At 42.8% G+C, this 24,127-nt stretch overlaps 1 protein-coding gene across 1 annotated transcript in view; it reads left to right on the top strand.

The window, feature by feature from the left end:
• FSHR (follicle stimulating hormone receptor) overlaps window positions 1–24,127 on the top strand; it is a 176,347-nt gene that overhangs the window by 144,112 nt on the left and 8,108 nt on the right. Inside the window, exons 7-9 of the mRNA XM_060248918.1 lie at window positions 2,639–2,707; window positions 9,722–9,796; window positions 18,048–18,233. Of these exons, the coding sequence (XP_060104901.1) occupies window positions 2,639–2,707; window positions 9,722–9,796; window positions 18,048–18,233 (330 nt within the window). The remainder of the gene's footprint in view (window positions 1–2,638; window positions 2,708–9,721; window positions 9,797–18,047; window positions 18,234–24,127) is intronic.

Genomic DNA, 24,127 nt, shown 5'->3' with positions numbered 1-24,127 from the left:
GGAAAAAAAAATCCCAGCAAGCTCTGAGGTTGCAAGAGCAGAATGCCTCGTGGTTATTATTGTCATTTTGTGGTTTATGTATCACTTGGAGTGTCAAAGGAACTTTGTCGGCTTTAACTCATTAAATTCTGTACAGATCTGAGTTCTAGCTTAAATCACTGCCAGTTTGGTGTAGTGGTTAAGTGTGCGAACTCTTATCTGGGAGAACTGGGTTTGAGTCCAAACTCCTCCACTTGCAGCTGCTGTAATGCTCTTGGGTCAACCAAGCTCTGGCAGAGGTTGTCCTTGAAAAAGCAGCTGCTGTGAGAGCTGTCTCAGCCCCACCCACCTCACAGGGTGTCTGTTGTGGGGGAGGAAGGTAAAGGAGATTGTAAGCCGCTCTGAGACTCTTCAGAGTGGAGGGTGGGATATAAATCCAATATCTTCTTCCAAACCATAAAGCCTTAAAGCCTTGGTACTTGCATCTTTATGGAGGGGAAACTGAAATGGTAACTTAACTTGTCCACAGAGAGATAATAGCAGTAAGAAACAAAGTAAAAGAGAAACAAAATTTCTCAGACATTTGAAACTGGAGAGGAATACAAACATTTTAATTTTTAATCAATTAATCACACTTGAATATCAAATATGGATGGATATTCAAATTTGAAGAATGGTTTTGAAAAACTTGGATTTTTAATCCCAGTGAATAAATTTTAAGGCCATATGTCAAGCATGCATATTTCTAAGTGCAATGATGGTTTCTTAGACAGAAAGCAGGCCGCTAGTATCCACCGCCCCCCTCCCTTTTACAACGTTTGGGAAAACAGTAAATCCATCTAGCCCAAGGATGTTTATGCCGCAGCCTGGCTGTGAGGTGCCTCTCCTCCACATTCACACAGACAACTCTTATCAGGTCTGGAAGAAGTGTGAGAAAGGGAGATGTTTTTAATAGCCTAAATTCCTTAGTAATAAAATAGATACTATGTACTAACCTTTGAACCCGTGACTCAAGCTGCATCTGTTTATTCTCCTTTGAAGTAATCCTATATAGTAACTGTGTAATCATGTATACATCATTACTTCCAAGGATTCTGTCCTTGGTAAAGCTTCAGAGTTTCTACAATAAAGCAACTTTTGATTTAACAACAAAAGACTGATTATTAAGAAAAATCGATGCTTGATACCATAATTGCCATGTTCAATATTTTTGCCTTTGTTCTAAAAAATATATATAGAAGAAAGCTAATATCCATAACTGGAAATGTTGTACATTTAATGTAAACTCAAATACTTGAAGACTCCCCCCACACTTTATTTTCATTCATCCCCAGACATAGAATGCTGCCTTATATTGAGCTAGAACACGGTCCATCTTTGTGTTTCCTACACTCTTGCCAAAATTTGAAGACCGTTTCACCTCCTGCACCTGACTCTTAGATATTTCATTGGGAAACACCAAGGAATGAGTCTGGGACTTTCTACATGCAAAACCTAAAGGGGCTAATGATATTCTAATAAACTCTCAGCTGAAGCAAGGCTTGAACTATAGGCTTCCTGGGTCATCGTTTAAATTGTTAGCCACTATATATAATCAGCTCTTAGCATCCACAGTACAAGGACAACATTCAAACCAGTGAACTGTAAACCCTATCACTGGAACCATGTGCAAGAGAATGGGCAAGTCAGTCAGCATGGAGATTGATGATTGTCAGCATCTCAGGTGATGGGGCAGTTTTACCTTTTATCTTGTCATATGCTCACCAAACTATGCTGCTTTAGCTCAGGTTAAGGCTATAAATAGAGCTGTGGGGTTTGAGTTAGGGACTCCAGTGTTTGATGGAGGAGAGCTTATTGTTGCTACGTGTATCTGGTCCAGAGTTCAGCTTCAATCCCATGGACAAAGCCTCTGAGCTCTCTTTATATTTCCTCAGCCCCCCACTACACACACACACACCTAGTTCTAACTGGGTCTCCAATTTCATGTCCAATATCTTGATCAGAAATTGTTTAGAGAGGCTAATGAAGGCTGGAGGACTAGGATAGGATTACCAATCCAGTTACCTAATCTGAATAGCATGCAGGTTGGTTGCTAATTATGCAACTCAGGCTAATCAATTATTTTGCTATTTATCATTTTATTTGCATCTTCTTTTAATTGCTACAAAAATAGGGAAGGTTAATGGAAAATGTCTCTTTGCCCTTTGCAATTGTCCTCCCTTGTTTATTTCTTCCTTGAAGATACTTCTGTTTTGACTATCCTCTCATTTTATTGAGGAAGTTTATTGTAAAGTATTTAAGAAAATAAAGTATTTTAGAAAAGTTTATTGTAAAGTATTTCAGAAAACGTAACTCACATTATTTTGTGTGTCATTACTTTTTATTTAAGGCTCTTTCATAGTTGCCCTTGTTCCAAAAAAGAAGAAGAAAGCTAATATCCATAACTGGAAATGTTGTACATTTAATGTAAACTCATATACTTGAAGGCTCCCCCCACACACTTTATTTTCATTGTGGCCATCTTTGAGTGAATAGGGAGGAATATCCATGTAACCGTTTCCAAGAATGTATACCTTCCTACTATAGTGCATTATTTTTGATTTTTTTACACAAGCCTACTTTTTAAATTCTAAGAATTATTTCTTTATCTTAATTGCAGAAGGCTGAATCAAAATGGAATACAAGAGATTGAGAACTATGCCTTCAATGGGACTATCTTGTTTGACCTGTAAATATTTATTTCTTCTTTGACTCTTTGGGAGAAATTTTATGGAAAACATTTATTGCAGAAAATATGCTCATTACAATTTTTAATATGGTTAATGTTGATATTGTTCCTTGGGCATATTTCTTCTGTTTCCTGATCACATTAATTGTGGCTTTAAAAAAATGATCCTGTCAATCAGTCTGTCTGAATTTGGTTGATATGCATGCAGTCAACTGTCAATGGAGACTGGGAGTTCATGGAGGACGTGATAGACTCTGTTATCCACTAACCCTTTCAGATTGTTCTCAAAACAATGCTACTCTGGTGTGTTTATCTCCCCCCCACAACAGCACAAGCAAAATGCCTGTGATCATTCTGGATGAAGGTCAGCTAAGGGTGAAGCTAGACAAGATTTGGATCATGGATCTTCCTGTATTCCCTAAAGAATAGTTTAAGGGAGGAGAGAATATAAAAAGGGTGCTGCTGGATCAGACCAGTGGTCCATCTAGTCCTGCATCCTGTCTTACACAGTGGCCAACAAGTTCCTTTGGAGAGCCGAAACTTTCCCCTGACATTGCCTCCTGGCTCTGGGATTCAGAAGTTTAGAGCCTCTGAATGTGGAGGTTCTCCTCAGTCATCACCATGGCTAGTAGCCATTGATAGACCTATCCTCCATGAATCTATCTAATCCTCTTTAAAGCTGTCTATGGCCATCACTACATCCTCTGGCAGCAAATTTGCTTTCTTCTTCTCTCCTCCTCCTCTCCCCTCTTGTAATGTCTTGCATGTCCCTGCTTGGTTTGCTCATTTCCTACATCTGTGTTATGACCACAGTGATATAAATCATGCTTGAATGTAAGAATGTTTGCACTCTAGAAAATAGCATGTCATTTGCTAGAACAGATCAAAAGGAAATCCTTAGGGTTTGTAGAATCTTTCGGGCTCAAGTGCCGTGTTTTGTTCTCGTCTGCGGAGAACATCCTCAGTGGCGTTGCAGCCGGAGCAGGCGCTCTGACCTTCTTGGCTGCTGTGCATTGAGTGAGGCCAGGGCTGCTGGAGAGCTGCTATTTCTAGGCTGGAGGGGGTGTGGTGAAAGGGCAATAGGTTTGTGGATGTGCCCATAGTTTGGTGGGGCTTCCTGGAAGGGTAGTGATAAGGAAACTGGCTGTTGAATGTGACCATTGTTCTGTGTTAATTGCTGGGAGGGTTGGAAGGGGTGTGAAGATAAGGAAGATGGTTGTTGACTGTGCTGATTGTTCTTTGGAATGTGCTGGTTGTTCTGTGAATTTCTGCAATTTATAGTCTGTAGGGTGTTTTGTAGAGCTGGATACCAAGATTGGTGGATGGAAAAGCCTTCTTCCTTTCTGTTAAAATTGTGCTGGTGTTTGTAAATCTCAATAGCTTCTCTGTTCAGGTGGGTATGATAATGTGAGGCCGTAGAAAGGACTTCAGTTCTTTCAGAGTGGATGACGTGGTCTCCTTCTTGAAGTGCATGTTCAGGTACAGCTGATTTTCTGGCTGAAACAAGCGACAGTGTCTCTTGTGTTCGGTGAGGCGGGTGTTGATAGTGCGTTGGGTAGCGCCAATGTAGACTGCACCACAGGAGCAGGGTATTTTGTAGAGTCCAGGGGTTGAAAGTGGATCTCTCATATCTTTGGCCGAGTGCAGCATGTGGCGGATCTGTTGTGTGGGTTTGAAGACTGTATCAACATTATGGCATTTGAGAATTTTGCCAATGCAGTCGGTGACAGATTTTATGTAGGGCAGGAAGGCTGTACGTGCATTTGTGTGTGGCTTGGGATTTGGTGTGGATGGTCTCTTGGGATGGAGGGCTCTTCTAATTTCTTGTAGGGAGTATCCATTGGCCTGCAGTGACTGGTTGAGGTGGTGTAGTTCCTGCTGGAGTTGGCTTGGTTCACAGATGCGTGATGCTCGGTGGATGAGGGTTTTTCCAACTGTACATTTTTGGTGAGGATGATGACTGGAATTCTTATTTAGATAGCGGTCGGTGTGTGTGTGTTTCCTGAATACAGTGTGGCCGAGTTTTCCGTCATCTTTCCTGGTAATGAGGATGTCAAAAAAGGCAAGTTGACCATTGTTTTCTTTCTCCACGGTAAACTGGGTACAAGGATGGACTGAATTCAGATGAAGGAGAAAGTTATTCAAAGCAGCCTCTCCATGACTCCAGATGGCAAAAACATCATCCACATATAATGATGACGGAAAACTCGGCCACACTGTATTCAGAAAACCCGCACACACCGACCGCTATCTCAGCAGGACCCGGACTCGCGGCTCACCATGCTCAGAGGCGAAGCGGAGCGGGCGATGCCACTGTGCTGCTGCCTCTTCTCTGCTTCACCGAAGCTGCTCCTCCGAGATGGGCTCAGGCTGAGCCCATCTCGGAGGAGTAGCTACAGTGAAGCGGAGAAGAGGTGGCGGCAGCACAGCGGTATCGCCCACTCCGCTCCTCCTCTGAGGTAAAATGAGAGATTGGGTGCTGAGGCAGGGGAGAAGAAACAAGCAGCTCCGCAGCCTGCCCCCCTCAGCCTTGGTGGGTTGGCTGCTGGAGAGAGGCAGGCAGCGAGTGGCAGAGGAGGAGCTCTGAGGGGACCACACCCGCCCTGCAGGACAGGGTGGAGGAGGGCCGTGAGGGCAGCCGAGAGCTGAGTTGCCTCGCGGTCTGCCAGACGGTGTGGACCCCGGCGGGCTTCTTTTCCCCACAGCGATGCCTTCTCTGCTGCCGGCCTCGCTGCTGCCCGCCACCTATTCCACCCCTTTGCCAGCAACTGCTTGGCGCACGGTGTGTGGGGATGAGGTTTCTTCAAAGTCTTGAGGGGGGTCAGGAATTTGCAAAAGGGGAAACTTTGCAGAAAGGGAAACCCTCACCCCCTTGAGCGACGCTGGGCCGGTCGCCGCTGCATCTCCCAGGCTTGTTCCTTGCTGCCTCCGAGGCCTTCATCCCCCACCCCCCCAAGTCCTTGGGATTTCCCATCCACCACCAGCATCCTGGGTTTGACTCTAAAAAAAATTGCATCTAGTTGGCTTTGGTGCTTCCAGGTCGTTTAACATACCGGAATTAAATAATTGTTCTATGGAGGTGCATCAAGTAAATGTCTCTTACGGCCTCTAAGTTGCTGTTCCCTCGAAGCTGCAAGAGTCTTGTGAGCTAAAATTCTACTTTGTGAGCTACTGGCATTAAAGTGGTGAGCTACTTCAAATAAATTAGTTTGCTCTGGGGCCATTTTTCCTGAGCAAAGACAAAAATATGTGAGCTGAAGGCTAAAAAACTGAGCTAGCTCACGCTAACTCAGCTTAGAGGGAACACTGCTTATGGGAGGGGGGAAAGTGGTGGGGGAAAACTCACTAGTCCAGCTATCTACAGAGTGACTGCAGTCTAGGTAAGCTCTTTCTCATTTTGCAAGGCAATCCTAAAGAGTTGCACATTTCTAAACCCATTGCACTGTCGGTTTTGGTTTCTAAACCTCTTCATCCCAGACACCAACAGAGATTTGTTGCTGTTCTCTGTGTGTAAAGGGCAGCACTGGTTATTTGAAATTCCACAGTTCTGTGGTCCTAAAGGTAAAGGTAGTCCCCTGTGCAAGCACCGGTCGTTTTCGACTCTGGGGTGACGTTGCTTTCACAGCGTTTTCACGGCAGACTTTTTACGGGTGGTTTGCCATTGCCTTCCCCAGTCATCTACGCTTTCCCCCCAGCAAGCTGGGTACTCATTTTACCAACCTCAGAAGGATGGAAGGCTGAGTCAACCTGGAGCCGGCTATCAGAACCAGCTTCCGCTGGGATCGAACTCAGGTCGTGAGCTGAGGGCTCTGACTGCAGTATTGCAGCTTTACCACTCTGCGTCACGGGGCTCTTACCCAGAGCTTAATTTAAATTCCAGGAATTATTTTTTGAAGATCATAAGTCTCAGAAATGTGTGAAGCGATGCCTGAAAAAAAGGGTTCCTGGGCATGTGAAGACTGGCTTGCTCTGTCACTGAAGAACGTGTTCTGGCACATTTAAGTGTTAAGTAACTGTATTTCCAATGTTAGCTGGCTGCGGGTTTGCCCCGTATTTCTGCTTGTTTTTTAGAATTTGAACTTCCCTGGATCAGAATCCACACTTCTAGTATTTCTTTATTATTAAAACAAGCCCCACCCCCCCACAACTGAAGCTCAGCCTGAGCCCATCTCGGAGGAGCAGCTACGGTGAAGCGGAGAAGAGGCGGCAGCCGCTTAGCGGTGTCGCCCACTCCGCTCCGCCTCTGAGGTAAAATGAGAGAAGGGAAGGATGAAGGGAAGGAAGACATTTTAAAAGGTGTGCTGTCCCTTGAAATGCGATGGCCAAAACTCCCGTTGGGGTTCAGTGATGCTTGTCACACCCTTGCTCCTGGCTCCACCCCAGCGTCTTCTGGCTCCACCCCCAGAGTCCCCAGATATTTCTTGAATTGGACTTGGCAACCCTATTGGGGAGAGAGGGTGGTGGGTGATTGATGATGCCCAATATTTAGCAACATGCTCAGACTACAGTTTCCAGGATTCTTTGCAGGAAACCTTGAGAGTTAGTGATATGAAGACAGCAGGAGTCTGTAGAGTAGACAAGCAGGAGTCTGTAGAGTAGACAAGCTCAACAAATCCCATTCTCTCCACATTTAACTGAAAAGAGTACTAATTTTGACTATTTTAAAAGTAATATATGACCAAGATCAATTTAAAGTGTGGATTTTAACTGTTAAACCACTCTGGATCCTGGATTCCATAAGTTTTGCCTACTGGTAGAAGAATTTTTTCTAGGCCCTGCTCTGTGGCCTCAGTCCTTAAACTACAGGAGATAGCTAGACAGGTCAGGGCCTTTTCCACAGTGGGACAGAGACTGTGGAAGTCCCTCCCTGAGGAGGTCTACTGGACCCCTTCCCTGCTAGCTATTAGCTCTCAAGTTGAGTCATTCTCTTCCAGTTAACTTTTGGGATGTCTCAAGTGTCAGTGGGGGCATGAAGATCTCCCAAAATTACAAGTATTCTGTTGATTCTGCCACTATTATTTATTAGTGGTTGCTTTATTTTATATTGTACAAATGGGGTCCTGCAAGGAACTTGAGGGGAGAGGCATTTCATTCCCCCCTGCTTTTGCTTCCTTGTCTTTCCTCCCCACCCCTTCTCACCCAGTAAATTGATTTAAAATTGCTGTTGTATTATATTGTTTTATTGAACCATGGATTTCCATGCTTGTGAGCCGCCCTGAGCCCGCCTTTGGCGGGGGAGGGCGGGATATAAGAATAAATTTATTATTATTATTATTATTATTATTATTATTATTATTATTATTATTACGTCTCTTTCTCCTTCCCCCACTGTTTCTCTGGCACACAGTGTCTCTCTTTCACCCCTTTCCCACCTCTTTTCTAAATCAGTATGTCTCTCTTGCTCTCCCCCACACACACAGACACAGGGCCAGCTCTAGATTGTCTGGCACCCTAGGCAATGCTAATTTCTGGTGCCCCTCCCCCTGCACTGATAACATCACCGAGTCACATGGGGGGTACCCAATTCACTAACCCCCAGAAGGTCGGCGTCCTAGGCAATTGCCTAGTGGCAAGCATGGCCCTGCGCAGACACTGTTTCTCTCTTTCTCTGGCTGTCTGAGGTCCTTACCAGGCCACTGTACCTGCCTGCCATATCATCCCACTCTCCATTGTTGTGGCTGTCTATCTGCATGCCCCCCTCTGGCTCACACAATGCATCGGCAGCAGATGGTGGACATTGAGAAAAAGGAGGAGGCTCCTGTGCTTCCTCACCCAACCCCTGAGGCAGCAGCATCAACAGTAGGCAGTTCAGCAGTGTACAGGGGGCTTGGCAGCAGATGTTCCCACTTATGTTCACCTATCCATCTGCCTCCAGTGGCTGCACTTTGGCATCGGTGGTGGGGTGGAGGAGGCTGGCTTCTGCCCACTTGTCTCCTTTCAGTACAGTGAATACAGTGGCCTCAGTGTCTGATGGAGGAGAAGGCCTCACTCCCTTCTTATACTGTGGCCTCAGGCTGCAGATCTAAGTTTCTATAGATAGATCCAGGTTGACTGTCAGACATATTGATGTTTTAATTTGTATTGTGGTTCGTGTGAACTTGATGAGGTGCCTTTTTATTCAGTTCAGTTCAGTACCATAATTGGCATAAGTTATAAACATGAACAACAGAGGATGCAGATTTTAACATACAAAGGATCACCCCTCAAAAGATTTAACCTTATGCTCCCTAATTCTCATAACAGTTAGAAGGTATCTTGCTACTAAATGGGTAATATGAGGATGCTGGTCTGACAAAAGGAAGAAAACAAGCCTCTCATCAGAATGACCATGGAAATGAGGCAAGAGGGGACTAATTAAGGAAGCCCATAAGATGGTCAGGAAATTAAGAGACTCAAGGAATCCCGCAAGGGAAGGCAAGATGGTGTCGGCTTGGTGGTCATCAATCCATTGAGGAGTTTTATTCATTGTATTCTTTTAAGAATTTCTGATCTGCCTTGGCTTCTACATGAGCAGATAACCATACAAGAAATCTTTATTATTATTATTTTTGTCTGGTCTGCTTGGCCAAGTTTAAAGTCCAAGTTTTAAGTCTAAGTTTTAAGTTTTTACTGCCACTGACCTTCAACTTTATCTTCCCTGATTACTTGTATCTCTTACCAATGCAAGTAAGTAGGAGGGGGAGGGAGCAGTAAGCTCTCCTTAGGGTGGGTTTTTTTTTGGGGGGGGGTGCCTTTTATTTTAAATCACAGTTTTGGATATACATCTTTTAACAAACAATGAAATAAGACATCAGCATTTCATGAAATCTTTTAGAGCCAAGAATTCATGAAGCCATAAGTTTTTGTGGTTCTATTTCTAAATTCATGAGATGTTCTATGATTCTTTTTCTAATATTATCATTTATTTTAGAGAACTAATACATCAATTAGATGTTAATCATTTAAGCAAGCTAGCTAGCTGATGAATAAGTATCAATTGATGGTATTGATAATTTTATTTATTTATTTTCACAGAAACCTTAGTGGTAATTCCAAACTAGAAAAATTGCCTAATGAAGTTTTCCAAGGAGCCCAAGGCCCAGTTTTCTTGTAAGTACTAAATCTCATTCATTTTTGTTCTTGTTACATTCTCAGTGTTCACATCAGGCAAAAATGTTACCACAGAGGTAATATGATAATTTTGTCAACTTTGGCAATGGATGAATATTTTCAATGCAATTTTTCTTTCTACATGAAATTCTTGTTTCCAAATAGATGTATTTATGATGCCCCACTGTACCTCTGAAGAGCTCCAAATGACTAACAGCATCTTCCAGGCAAACACTTTACAAAGCTTGTTCATTTGTTTATGAAATAAAGGAGAATTCTTTAAGCCACTTTGTATCCCCAGTGGCACAAAAGCTGGGGTGTAAAGAAGTAATTAAAATTTATATTCACTTTTCTCTTCAGTGGAGACCCAGTGACTTAAAACATTGGTTTCCTCTCTTTCATTTTATCCCCACAACTACCTTATGAGATTGGATAGGTTGAGAGAGAGAGAGAGAGAGAGACTAGTCCAAGATCACCCAACTACCTTCCATGGCAGAGTGGACATTTGAATCAAGGTCTCCCAAATCCTAATCCAAGAATATACCCATTACAACATACTGGCTCTAAAGTAGCTTTAACAAAAGTGCATCATTTCCTTTCAGACTGTTTGGCTCTAAGGCCATAAAACTCACAATATGTTACATTTATTCTATCATGTGTTTTTGCATTATTTCTGCTATTGAAATCCACAGCCCTTAACCACAAATGATCATAAGGTTTAAGCACCTTACCTACAAAGAGGAGCTGTGGCTCAGTGCTAGAGCATCCGCTTGGCATGGGGAAGGTCCCAGGTTTTATCACTGGTATCATCAGTGAAAAAGGATCAAGTAGTGGATGATGTGAAAGTCCTCTGTCTGAGAACCTAGCGATACAGTAGACAAAAGAGCATCCCGTTAACAAAAAAAATACATATACCAAGATGAAGACATTTGAATACAACTCTAATTAAATGGATGCTTAAATAGTAAGGGGAGGGGAGTCCAAAATACAAAGTCCAAATTCTATAGAACTACTGGAGGTAAGTAGCAGTTTCTCTATGTAAGTAGTATGATATGCATGGGGACATTGTGCTTGGATTATTATTTAACTCTTAGTAATTTGGCTCATGAATAAACAAGCAGTATTGTCTATATGATAATTTACTGGTTTAATTACAGTTGTATTCAAGCATCTACATCATGGTATATATTCTGTATTGTAAGAACTTAGAGAGCCACTAATAGTCTAAGCAGATAATACTGATTTTGATGGACCAGTGTTCTGATTCAGTTTAAGGCAGTTTCATGTTTTTATCTGTGTTCAAGACAGGCTAAAGTGTTTATGGCTTTTCAATCTTGAAAAAGATCACTAAAGTAAAATATGTCAGAGGTTTATAAAATTATAAATGATTTGGACAAAACTGATAGAGGGAAATTGTTCTCCCTTTCACAGCAGACAAAAGAAAAAAATAGTTTGTAGTCCTCCTCTCCCTCCCATCCTGAATATATTCACAATTTTGCTTGAGAAAATTCAATGCATTCATTCCATAAATATGCAAAGGAGCAAGGGACTGGCAAGAACTTGCAGAGGCATCTCATTTTCCCTTCCCCCTAGCTATTTCTTCTTTTCCTTCCCTTCAAGTCCCCATAGCTTCCTTTTCCTGCTTCCTTCCCTGCTTCTCACCCAAGCAGCTAACCTACCTTTACTACAGTTTAGTAGAGAGCCAGTTTGGTGTAGTGGTTAAGTGCATGGACCAGAGAGAACCAGGTTTCATTCCCCACTCCTCCATGTGCAACTTCTGGAATGTCCTTGGGTCATTCATATAATTCTCTCAGAGCTGTTCTCTCAGGGCTCTCTCAGCCCCACCTACTTCACAGCCACTCTGAGACTTTGAGTGAAGGTGGAGTATCAATCCAGTCTCTTCTCTTCTTCTTCCCTTTTCTTCTGCTTTCCCTCCCCATTCTGTGGCAGCCTTTCTTTCGAAAACTTTGAGCAGTACTGGCCTTTGGGCTGGACTAAGTTGTGCAGTGGGGAATTTACAAGGACTTCTGGAAGGGCAATTTAATTTCCCTTGCATCGCTCTCCCAACACTATCTCTTCTGTCCCTCTTTTTGGCAGCCCCCATATCCTCTCCCCTTTCTTTGTTTCCTTCTCCCTTCCCATCTACCAGCCAGCCTACCTTTTATTTCTCCCCCCAGCCCGCCATCTTCAGCTATATGTGTTATTTATTTCATTTATACCCCATCTTTCTTCACAGAAGGGATCCAAATCAGCTTACATCATTATTCTCTCCTTCATTTTATCATCATAACAGCTCTGTGAGGTAGGTTAGGCTAAAAGTGTGTGACTGGCCCAAAACCACTCACTGAGCTTCCATGGCAGAGTGGGGATTTGAACCTGAGTCTCCCATATTCTAGTCTGAAGCTCTAACCACTACACCGCACTAGCTTTTGTGGGGTGACTGCTGTTGAACAGTAGCAAGCAGCCAGGTTTGGGTGAGTCATGAAAGTCATGTGGTAGCAAGTAGCTCAGTGGTTGCTGCCAGGCCTGGTCTCTATTAGTTCTCTATCAAAGGCCAAAACAGCACAGAAAAGGGCCTTGCTCCCTTCCTCTACCTTTCCTGACAGAAATCAAGGCTGGAATGCAGGCAGTACTATGGTTGCCTAACAATAGCTGTAGAGAACATTAATTTCTCAAAGCTTCAGACACTGCTTCTATTATTTTGAAGCCATTAACCTTTCTTTTTTTCAGATTTCAGATGAACCTGGGACTTTTCTCAGGTTTGTAGAAAGATCTGTGTGGTCTGTCCATGGCCTCGGTCTCCATTTATATCATTAAAATCAGGAACTCATTTGCATATTAGGCCACACCCCCTGATGCAAGCCAGCCAGAACTGCATTCCTGTGTGTTCCTGTTTAAAAAAAAACCCCTAATTAAAGTATTAAAAACCACTCAGGCTTGTTAAGGAAGTAGGTACTGCATGTATTTCACACACTCCCCAAAAGTACACGCTTCCTCCCCCCTCCAATTCTTTAATACTCCAGAAAGTTTATGCCTTTTGTTCTGGAGTGGTGCAGTCCATCAAGGTTTGCACTCTCTGATTCTTCCAGTCATGTTGCTTGGCTCTTATCACTTAATATGCATGGATGTTGAAGCAAGTCCTAGCAGGTCTTGTTTTCAGTCAGATCCTTGCATGTCTGTGAGAAATGATCCCTGAGTTTTGCAGCATCCCTAACCTAACATAAATCACAACATTCCAAACTTTTCCTGTCTGCTTATAGTGTTTATTGCCAGGGGGCGATGTACAAGAGGCTATATTATTTATATTGGGATAAGGCTGTAACTGAAGCTTCTTTTTCAGCCGCCAGGCAATAAGCAGTTCGTTGGCAAAAAAAAATTGCAAACCACACCATCGTTTCTTGTCATAAAAAGTTAATGCAGTGCCTTTGTAAGCAGGAGCCAAACACAATTTCATTCTGATGGGTTATCAAATTGTTTTCACTGTAGTTCAGATTCATCCAATAGTTCAAATTCAAACACTGAGTTATTTTTATGAGAATTATTCTGTTCTATTACACCATTCTGTGGATGGTAAATTGCCTCTCTTATCCTGGCCAAGATCATGAAAGAGAGGTCTTCTAGTCATCTGTCACTGGAGTGTACATCCAAATGTACTTTCACTTACAGGAATGATTGACCCGTAATAACATCTTTGCTTGGCAAAAACAAAATTGCTTATATATATTTTGCAGCACAGAGAACAATATTTTAATAAATGGCATGGCATGATCGGTTGTCTTGAATTTGTTGTTTCTGAGTCAGTATTTGGGTGGCAAGAAATATTTATGGTTTGATCAGTTGATTAATATAGCACCATTTGTATGCTTTATGGACTGACAATGAGAAGACTGAGTCCTACTTTCAGATGCTTACCATCTAAAATTTGACACCAAGGAGACAATGCAGGGGAGACAGAGGCAGAGAAAAATAGGGGATGAATATGCATTCATTTCAATTGCATGTACTGACTGATTTATCATTTATTTATTTGAAAGCTTGCTATCTTGAGCTGCTCTGCCCATAGTTCCCAAGGCATAAGCGCAGTTACAATTTCTGCAGAAGCCAATAAAACATCATAAAAGCAGCAGCAATACATCTGAAAAGCAGGACTGATAGGATGAACAATATCAGCCTCATCAATAACCTGCAGAAAAGAAATAGTCACAATAAAACTAGTAGTCTGTAATTTTTTAAAAAAAAAAGTTTTTAAAAAACCCAGCAGCAAGGGCCTGCCTTGACAGCAACACTTCCAGGTTGGTAACCCTGCTCTCTTCTGATGCTTAATCATTCCACAGCAGAGATTGTTCTTACTTGTTATGATCTATGGATAGGGATATTGGCATTAGTGTGGAAGAGCCCAATGATAACTATCATTAGTTCAAAGAAGCAGCTATTCATGAATCCCTTCTTCCCAAATCAAGGCAGAATGATTGGACAGGGAGGGATGCAAACACTGCAATAAATCAAAATCTATGGAGTGCTAATTAATCTTTCCAGGTTGTGCTTGACAGTCTTGGCTGAGGAGCAACCAAAGTCTGCACTACCTCGGGATCCTGTCTTTCTATGGAAATCTATACGCATAGCCCTTGAAGGGCTACCCTGTAGTTATAATGTTATACAGGGTAGCCCTTCAAGGGCTATGCGTATAGATATCTTATAAAATCCAGTTCAACAAATTTGGAAGTCTGTGGCTGAAAATCCAAATGGCATCTCCAACATCACCACCAGAATCACCATATATACACCATATAATGTGTGTGCCTGTGTGTGTGAAAACATGCATCTTTGCACTGTGTTACATGATGAAAGATTCCACCATCACCAGCAACAGACTTGGTTGATAAAAAGCATTGTTTGACCCAAATATTATCTATTATGCCTGCTTTCAAAGAAGCCCTAGTTTGTTTGGTCTGACTGCCAGCCTCAGAAGTGCCCCTTGCCTTGCATGCTGCCCTGAGGCTGAAGGCTTCCTGGTTAAAACCATCCACAATTTGTTGGACACTTCAACAAACTGGATCTTGTTCCTTGCCTACAAACCAGGATTTTCAGTCAGGATTAAATCATAGTTCAGATACCTGAGTGTTAAGTAAGAAACAAATTGTTAGGCCATCCAATCTGGGCATTCTCATAAAGTGTGGTTAGTTCTAAACCTAAGAGCCCCATGGCGCAGAGTGGTAAAGCTGCAGTACTGCAGTCAGAGCCCTCTGCTCACGACCTGAGTTCAATCCCAGCGGAAGCTGGATCAGGTAGCCGGCTCCAGGTTGACTCAGCCTTCCATCCTTCCGAGGACGGTAAAATGAGTACCCAGCTTGCTGGAGGGAAAGTGTATATGATTGGGGAAGGCAATGGCAAACCACCCCGTAAAAAGTCTGCCGTGAAAATGTTGTGAAAGCAACATCACCCCAGAGTCAGAAACGACTGGTGCTTGCACAGGGGACTACCTTTACCTTTTTTTTTAGTTTTAAACCTGCAGTACCATGCAGAAGGAAAGAAGGGAGATGGACACATGGAAGCTCAAGGGACTGTGGTTTGTTGGTGATGCCTGAATGCAGCCTGTATCTTAGACATTCTTGGCTAAATTCCTCTGTCGTAGGATCAGGAAATTGCAGGACCTGATGTATGCTCCCTGCCTAACAGCTGAGCAAAAAGGACAAAAGCAAGAGGCGCTAGCCTGCTTTGCACCACATTCTCATTCTTACAGAAGACCAGCATCCCATTTCCTCTGCTCACTACCAAGTTATAGGAATGGAGGAGAACATAAGAACATAAGAGAAGCCATGTTGAATCAGGCCAATGGCCCATCCAGTCCAACACTCTGTGTCACACAGTGACAAAAAAAAAAAAAAAACCAGGCACCATCAGGAGGTCCATCAGTGGGGCCAGGACATTAGAAGCCCTCCCACTGTGCCTTCGCCCAAGCACCAAGAAGGAGTGTGTGGAGGAGGAGGGGAGGAAGTTGTTGAAGCTGGGCATGATTTGAAATCCACTATTCCGTGATGGGGACTGCCTATTATGTTTGTGAAGGAATCAGATGGGACTGTGAGATTTTGTATGGACTCAAAGGAAAAATACTGTAGTTATAGAAGTGGAGTTCTCAGCCCTACTAATATCTCAGCCCTCATACCTTTGCATGACGCCATAGGCAAGTTTATATTTTTGTCTTTTTCTTTCCTTTTCAGATTTTATATTCATCCTGTCCTAACTCAGAGTTTCTCCAGATCCTTTCATATGCAGCCTCCCTTCTCTCTCTTGGCCCTCTTTACTCAATTGGATGGTGTCATTGTTCTTTTCCATGTATCCTTTCCTTTAGATCACCATTGTGTAGTGAAAACGGCACTGAGCTAAATCACAATTCACTGAATGCTTTGCATGATGTTTTCTACACACACTGATTTGTTTCCATTTATCGCAGCTGTTGAGCTCTGCAGACTCATATAAAACACTGAACCTCATTATCAGTACCTAATTACTAATGCTACAAGCAGTTTCTTCTGCTAGTGTGGAGCCTATTAGAATACCTGTTGCCTTCTCCTTGTCAGTTCTCATTGCTATTTTCTCGAGGAAAACAATCATAGCTGTTCAGCATGGCTGCCCCCTTGGAAAGCCAGGCTCTGTGGCTGCATTTGACACAATTACCATTTCATTCCTAAGCAAAAAGCTAGCTGTGAGCTATCACTTGCAAGCCCACCTAAGCCACTCCTGTGTCTTCTGTAATCCCCACTTGGATCCAATGTCACAGAATGTTCATGGACATTCTAAGGACTCAAGATGGATGCAACAGGTCTCGCCAATTTATCCCACTGTACTTTCCTCTTTTCACAAAGTACACTTGGCCTCTGTTACATTGATAGCCATCATGGTGGTTGCCTCCACACCACTATCAGGAGTGGCCTGTAAAAGGAGGTGCATAAGGCACCTTTGCTGGGTATTTAGAAAGTTGAGTACTATGATGTCATTTTATGTTAACAGGTTGTTAGAAGGTAGCCCTTTGACTTGTCTAGCTCTGCTGGCATATTTTTGGGATTGTTAAGTGCATTTCTGGGCTTGTTCACCTTTGTTTGGCTTGTGCTTTTATTGATATTGGCCATGGATTCAAGTGAGGGGGGCATTGAACTTGGGGCCTGATTATTTTATCGCTAATGTTGCTTGCTATATTGTCTTTTATGTATTGTTTTTATACTTTCTCATAAGCCCCTTTGTACTACAAAGAAGTAGGCTAGAAATTTTTGAAATAAATAGATAAAAATAAACTTTGACAAAGAGGGGTGTTTCTCTGACAGTTGAAAGATCAGTGTGGATGAGATGAAACTTCACACAAAGCCTAAGAACAAACAGGGCTGTGTGTTGTTGGCAGGGAAGAAGTGGAGAGGCAAATGAGCACTGGAGCTGAGCCGGTTCACTGCACTAGTGACCTCAGCAGCCACCTGGGGTGCCAAACTGGCAGAAGATGCCAATATGGGAGGAGACGGCAGGTGCAATCTGTGCCTGTTGTCACCTCCTTTGCCTTTGCTGCTATTACTAAGATGGTCTTCAGAGGCACTTCCATGTGTCCTGCCTTGGATGTTTGCTAGGGAAGGAGGGCACTTGGGGCTTGTTAAGGAAAGGAGTGAGAAAGATGCACATGTGGAGGAATCCTCCAACCCAGCATACAGGAGATCTTTGCATCCTGTTACCCTAGCTGAAATAACCAACCCAATATTTTTCTAGCATCAGTAACCCTATCACAAAGTTCTGAATCTATAAATGAGACTAGAACGGCCACTGTGTGTAGTCCTGTGCTGACTTTCAAATAATTTTTCCCTCCCCAACTTCAGTTGTTGAATCTGCTATTTAGAGGGAAGACAGATGCCCTTCCCTCCCATGCCATTTTCCAGCTGAAAAATGCCACCCTGAAATGTTTTTACCACACTGGAGAGAAATATAGATACAATTAGGTAAAAATGCATCATTTCTTTTAAAGTAATCCCAGTATGACATGGAACGCGGTTCTTGTGCCTTGAGAATACACACTTTCTGGTCATCTAGCCCAGCCTTTGAATGTTTACTCAGAAGGAAGGCTCATTGGGTTCAATGGGACTTGTGCTGTCCATTCTCTTTTTACTTGCCATGATTTATCAGAGAGCTTTTTTCAAGTTCCATTGAATCTGAAATGTCTTCGTCATTTTGGAGGGGAACTGTTTTGAATTAGAAACCATCCCATTTCTTCTTAAAGGGATATTTCCGAGACAAAGATCAGCTTCCTGCCCAGCATTGGATTGGAGCACATTAGCAAGCTGGTTGCAAAATCTACCTACAATTTAAAAAAACTACCTGCCATGGAGAAGTTTCGTGCCTTGATGGAAGCAAGCCTTACTTACCCAAGTCACTGCTGTGCTTTTGCAAACTGGACAAAACAAAAGTGAGTATCTCCATATGCCTTGAATTTTGAAGTCTGTTTTGGTTCATATGAAGAGTTCTGCTGGATCAGACCAGTGGTCTGTCTAGTCCAGCATCCTGTGTGAAACAGAGGCCAACCAGGAGGCAACAACAGGGGATAGAGGCCAGGACCTTCCCCTTATGTTGCCTCCTAGCTCTATGAGTCAGAGATTTAGTCCACAAGAACTATCTTTGGGTGTAGGAAGGAGATTTTTGCTTTTGAGAAACAGATGCTGCTTTAAGGACATACTCTGCCATCTCCATGACTTGTATCATGTATTCTTGTGAAAAGACCAATGTAAGAAACACTTTGGTCAACTTAGGTTGTTCTTAGAGTTTTCTATTTGTAGGGAAGGTGGAGAGAGTAAAACAGATTTGGGCACTGTGGAAGACCCCTAGGCTTTGCTTTTGAGGAGAATAGGAATGTGTGCAATGAAATGGATATTCCCACTATGGGTTTACATTCCTGATTTTTTTTTTTTTAAATTATCTCCTGTGGAGTTTCACTGATGCTAATCATGGGTTCGTCTCAACCTCTTCCATCAGGTTTCCTTGCCACTGATTTGTCATCAGTGAGATAATGCAGAGCTTCGAATATCAAGGGTCCTCATCATGTATCTTTGTCTTTTCAAGTATTGCTTGAGATTTGCACAGTGATCAAGTTAATTAACCCAGAAGCTCTGTTGGTTTGTGTTGCTGATGATGCTTAACTGGTTTACTATTTTAAGGTGTTAAAGCAGGAATAAGTCGACTGCTCCTGTGTGGTCTATTTTTAAACACACATACACACACTAGATTCCCCAAGATCTACCATTGTTATTGTACATTTAAAAAGCAAGACTGAATACTCAGTCTCTTAATAGTTGAAGTGTAGCTGATTTGTGATGAGGGATTCACTGAAGCATATCAAAACTCATCTAGTCCTATATTCTTTGTAAAATAACCTGCAGGTATTGGAAGGTCCTGCGGAAATTGTCCTGTGGACCATGGTCCACCTTCTATCCACATCAGTTGTACAACATCCATGAGAAAGAAAATTGTTGATGGAGAATCTTCTCTTAATAGCATTCCTTAGGACATGAACAGAGAGTTTCTGTATACTAGGAAACAAATTAGGCCAGGATACTGAGATCCTGTCTTCAGAAATTTTCATTCTTTAAATGCTTCGTTGTTGTCCTTCATCAATTTTATTTATTGACTGATTTGATTTATATCCTGCCCTCCCCTCCTCCAAGGAACTCTCTCCCCTCTTCCATATTATCCTCAAAACATGCTAAAGGGTATGATGTGTAGAAGTTCACCCTGGAAATGATGCCACATGATCAACACAACTGATTTTTGGCTCACTTTTCTCCTGAGTTGTGGGCTGCTGCCAGGGAGACCTGACAACCCCAGTCTCATATTATTGGAGAGTAGGATTGCCAGGTCCAATTCAAGAAATATCTAGGGACTTTGGGGGTGGAGCCAGGAGACATTGGGGTGGAGCCAGGAGCAAGGTTGTGACAAGCACAATTGAACTCCAAAGGGAGTTTTGGCCATCACATTTAAAGAGACCGCACACCTTTTAAATGCCTTCCCTCCATTGGAAATAATGAAGGATAGGGGCACCTTCTTTTGGGGCTCATAGAATTGGACCCCCTGGTCTGTCTGTCCGTCTGTCTGTCTATCTGTCTGTCTGTCTGTCTATCATCTGTCTAATCAGATTTATATCCCACCCTCCCCTGACAGGCTCAGGGCAGCTAACCTGGCTAAGACTTGAAACTTGGAAGGTCTTTTGAGGAGAGGCATCAGATATTATGCTGCAAATTTGGTACCTCTACCTCAAAAAACAGCCCCTTCCCAGAGCCTCAGATACTTGCGGATCAATTCCCCATTATACCCTATGGGAATCGTTCTCCATAGGGAATAATGGAGTGCCCAGCAGACATCCCCCCTTGCTTTCTAATGACCCTGAAGTGGGGGGAGGGCCTCCAATCCAGGGGATCCCCTGCCCCCACCTGGGAATTGGCAATCCTACTGGAGAGACATGGGCTACCACTGCCCACTTGTACCCCTGTAAACAGGTGAAGCAGATCTCTTTACTTCTTTTTTTAAAGTGAAAGGAATTAAATTACTATAGTTTGCTATGACTCATAAGGAGTACCTATGGCAATCACTCTTAAAATACAGTGCTTTGAATACATTGCTTTAAAATAAACTAATCAGTGTGTTGATCAGAAGCATTTGGTCTAAAACATGGAAGTATGTGTGTCACCATCTCTGCCCTTTCCTAATGGCACCTGATTAAGACTAGATTTCTTTAAAATCTATTTTGAGTGTATCCAGGTATGGGTCATTGAACCTTGCCTGAGACTCTTCCTCTTTGCACCCCTCTGCTACTAGAGTCCCTGGTTGTGACAGCTTTCCAGGTAGAGCAAAAGTTATGGATGCAGATACTTTGAAAAACAGAGATCTTTAGTACCAGCTAGAAATGGTCATGGTGGTTGTTCTATTTATTTAGAGCTCAGGACAAACTAGGACATCTCACAACAGATGAAATTATTTTAAGCATTTTTGAGGGGAGAGAAATGAGAGGAAACATAGGAGAGAGTGGGGGAGAAACATCAGGGTTACATGTAATCTCTTTAAACTGCTCTCGCAAGCCTGTGCCCTTGGCCATGTAAGAGAAGATCTCCTTGTTGAGTAATGTTTCCCCTCCTTAACTTCAGAAAGATAAACACTTCTTCAGGGCCTTCTCACAGCTGAGCTCTCCCACACAGAGGAGTTATCCAAGGCTTCTTTTTGCCACTGCCCTTGGCATCACAATGAAGTTTGGTCTCCTATCCTCCACCACAGAAGAGCTGGTTTTGTTCCTGCCTAAAGCTTTGAGGAAACAAATCAAAGAAATAAGGTGATGGTTCTTCCGTGTGGGTCAAATTCAGTGGTGCAGATTTAATTTCAGGTTCCACACAGCTGCTTCTCCTAGGAAGCAGACAGCCTTGTGTTCCTGAAGGCCAGGGTTTGTGTTGTGTTGGTTGTCAATGGTATCCCACTTCAAGCGCTCAAGATGTGGTATGCATAGTAACAAAAAAGATACAACATAATATAAAATGAATCATAATCCAAAACCAATAAAGTAACAGTGAGATTAAATGAATAGGAATTTTTCTCTTTAACACTAAAAATTGGGATCATCCAATGATTGGTGGGTAGATTCAGGACAAACAGAAGAAAATACTTCCACACACAATGCAAAATGAATGGATAGGTTTGCTGCCACAAAATGTGGTGACAGTCACTGGGTTAGCAAATGATTCAATGCTTCTCTCTCTATGGATGTTAACTACAAATAGTGTGTTGCCCATCACTAGCTGCTGCTAGCATAGGATTGTCAGGTTTTACCTGGCTGCCAACAGGTGCAATGAAAACACTCGGAAGTGATGTAATCACACCAGGCACATTGTTCAGGGATGCTCTAGCATTTGGGTGGTTAAAAAAAAACGTTTATGGTACCATAGAGTTTTTTTACCCAAATGCAAGAGCATTACTGCGCGACATGCCTGGTCACTTCCAAGTGAAAACATTGAGCCAGGCACATCAGGCACCAACAAAGCTCTTTGGTGCGGGGCACCCTCCACCGGCCAATCCTGTGCCAGCAGGTTGGAGGCCCTGAAATTGGGGGGAAACCAGCGGGAGGTCAGGAACCCTATGCTAGCATACAATTCATTTTAATGCCATTTCATTGGTTGGATTCTGTGTTCATTTGAAGTCTACATGGTACTGTGATGCACCTCCATCCATCTCTTGCATTGCTTCATTTTTTTGAAAGCTACCCAATCAATGTGTTGTGTCTGACAATGTGGGCTTTTTTGCTCACAGAAGCCCTTTTTTGCCATCAAATCACAGCTGTCTTGTGGCGACCCTGATAGGGTTTTCAAGGCAAGAGACATTCAGAGGTGGTTTCCCATGGCCAGCCTCCACATCATGACCCTGGTCTCCCATCCAAATACTAGCCAGGGGTGAAAGAATGCAATGAAAAAAACCCTCTAATGCAGTTCTGACTGCAGCCACTAGAAGCACAGTAAAAAGCACCCAGAGTCTGTTGGCTGGCCTGCTTTAACAACATTTACTAGGAAACTGAGGGAAAGTGTTTGCAGGGTGCAACCTAAGGTTGCCAAAGTCCAGGTAGGGCCTGAAGATCTCCTGTTATTTTGACTGATCTCCGGACAAGAAAGACCAGTTCCCCTGGAGAAAATGGCTGCTTTGGAGGGTAGACTCTGGCATTGTACCCTGCTGAGGTCCCAAACGAGGCTCCATTCCCAAAATCTGTAGGTGTTTCCTAACCCAGAGCTGGCAACTTTAATGCAACCTCCTAACAAGGTCTCCATCAGTCAATGGTCCTTATTTTCCTTTAGTTCCACGCAGCTTCTGAACAGCCAGATCTTGCAAAGGGGAAGTCCTGTTAGCATGCAGAAGCTAAAAATACCCCCAAACTTTTGTTGTCTTTTCCCATCTTTCTATAACTCTTTTCCACACTTTTTTCCACCTTTGTTTTGTTTTTGTTTTTTCCTTTCATGATCTACCATTTGTCTAGCCCCACTTTTAATTTCTCCCTCCCCCTCCCAAAGCACATTAGATCATTATCCTTTCCTCCATTTTATCCTCACAACAACTGTGAGAGGCAGGTTAGGCTGAGTGTGTGACAGGCCCAAGGTCACCCAGCAAGCTTCAGTGGCAGAACAGTTATTTGAACCTGGATTTCCCAGATCCTAGTGTGGCATTTTAATCACTACAAAGTTTAGCTTCCATTGCAAATAGCATGGAGGAGGGGTGGTCTGGAGATAACTAGGCCAAGATATCCCAATTTACTTTTGACCTTGGAACTCCCATGATCATCCTGAAGCTAGTGGCCAGTCTTGTGATTCCTAGGGTTATTTAGTCTTATTTTCTAGTTTAAAATTTTTATTAAGTTTCCATTGGAGAGGGGAAGGGGAGGAGGAAGTAAATAGAAATAAGAATACATAAAGAAATATTCCATTCTGCATGTCGATATACCAACGAAAATAAAAAGATAATGAAGTCATTCAATAGATTCAGAATACATTGAAAATAGCATTTAAAATAACAAATATTATATGCATACTGTAAGTTCATAATTTAGTCTTATTTTCTGATGCATTATGCTTGCCACAAATGGATGGACAGATAGACATGGGAATGCTTTTATGATTATAGATGAGTGGTGACAGCCAGCCAAGTGATTTGTTTTGTTACGATCAGGGTCATATGGAGAGGGCAGATGCAGTCTTTGTCCAGGGGCCGTGGTGACTCTTGGAAGTCCTGTGCCTTCATTCCACATGGTTGGCTGCTCAGCTGTTACAGGGGCAGTCCTGCATGGTTGAACGTGTGCATCTCACATTAGATCAAAGCTACTTTGAAAACACTGGTCAGGCACATGCAGAAGTGCCCAATGCCAGAGGAAGTGCAAGCCATGGCAGAGGACAGCTTCCGCAATGGCTGAAGATAACTGCATGATGAACCTATGACATAGTCTTTCTGGAATCACAAGATTCTTTTGTTGTGTATTATTTTGCTGCTGCAGTTATTCCAGTGGAAATGGCCAGTAAGGAGTTTAATTTGACGTTTGTACAGAACCACATTTGATCAAGTGAATCGCCACTCTCGGTCATACACCCCCTGAAACAGATATGCTGCCTCAATGAAGCTGAAGTTGCATGTCACAGAGAGTGATCTTTTTCCTCTGAGTTTTTGTTTTAAAATGTCAAGTAGCCTGAGGGCCAAACAACACATTTGGCTTTTTAACACATTAGGTCTGAGTTCTGGAAGATTCTGTGAACATGGAGAAGGAAAAATAGGGAAATCTCCCACAAGCACTGT

The sequence above is a fragment of the Heteronotia binoei genome, chromosome 1 (assembly GCF_032191835.1).
Source record: "Heteronotia binoei isolate CCM8104 ecotype False Entrance Well chromosome 1, APGP_CSIRO_Hbin_v1, whole genome shotgun sequence".
NCBI lineage: Eukaryota > Metazoa > Chordata > Lepidosauria > Squamata > Gekkonidae > Heteronotia > Heteronotia binoei.
The sequence above is the reverse complement of the archived record's forward strand: the minus strand, read 5'-3'. Positions and strand labels throughout refer to the sequence as shown.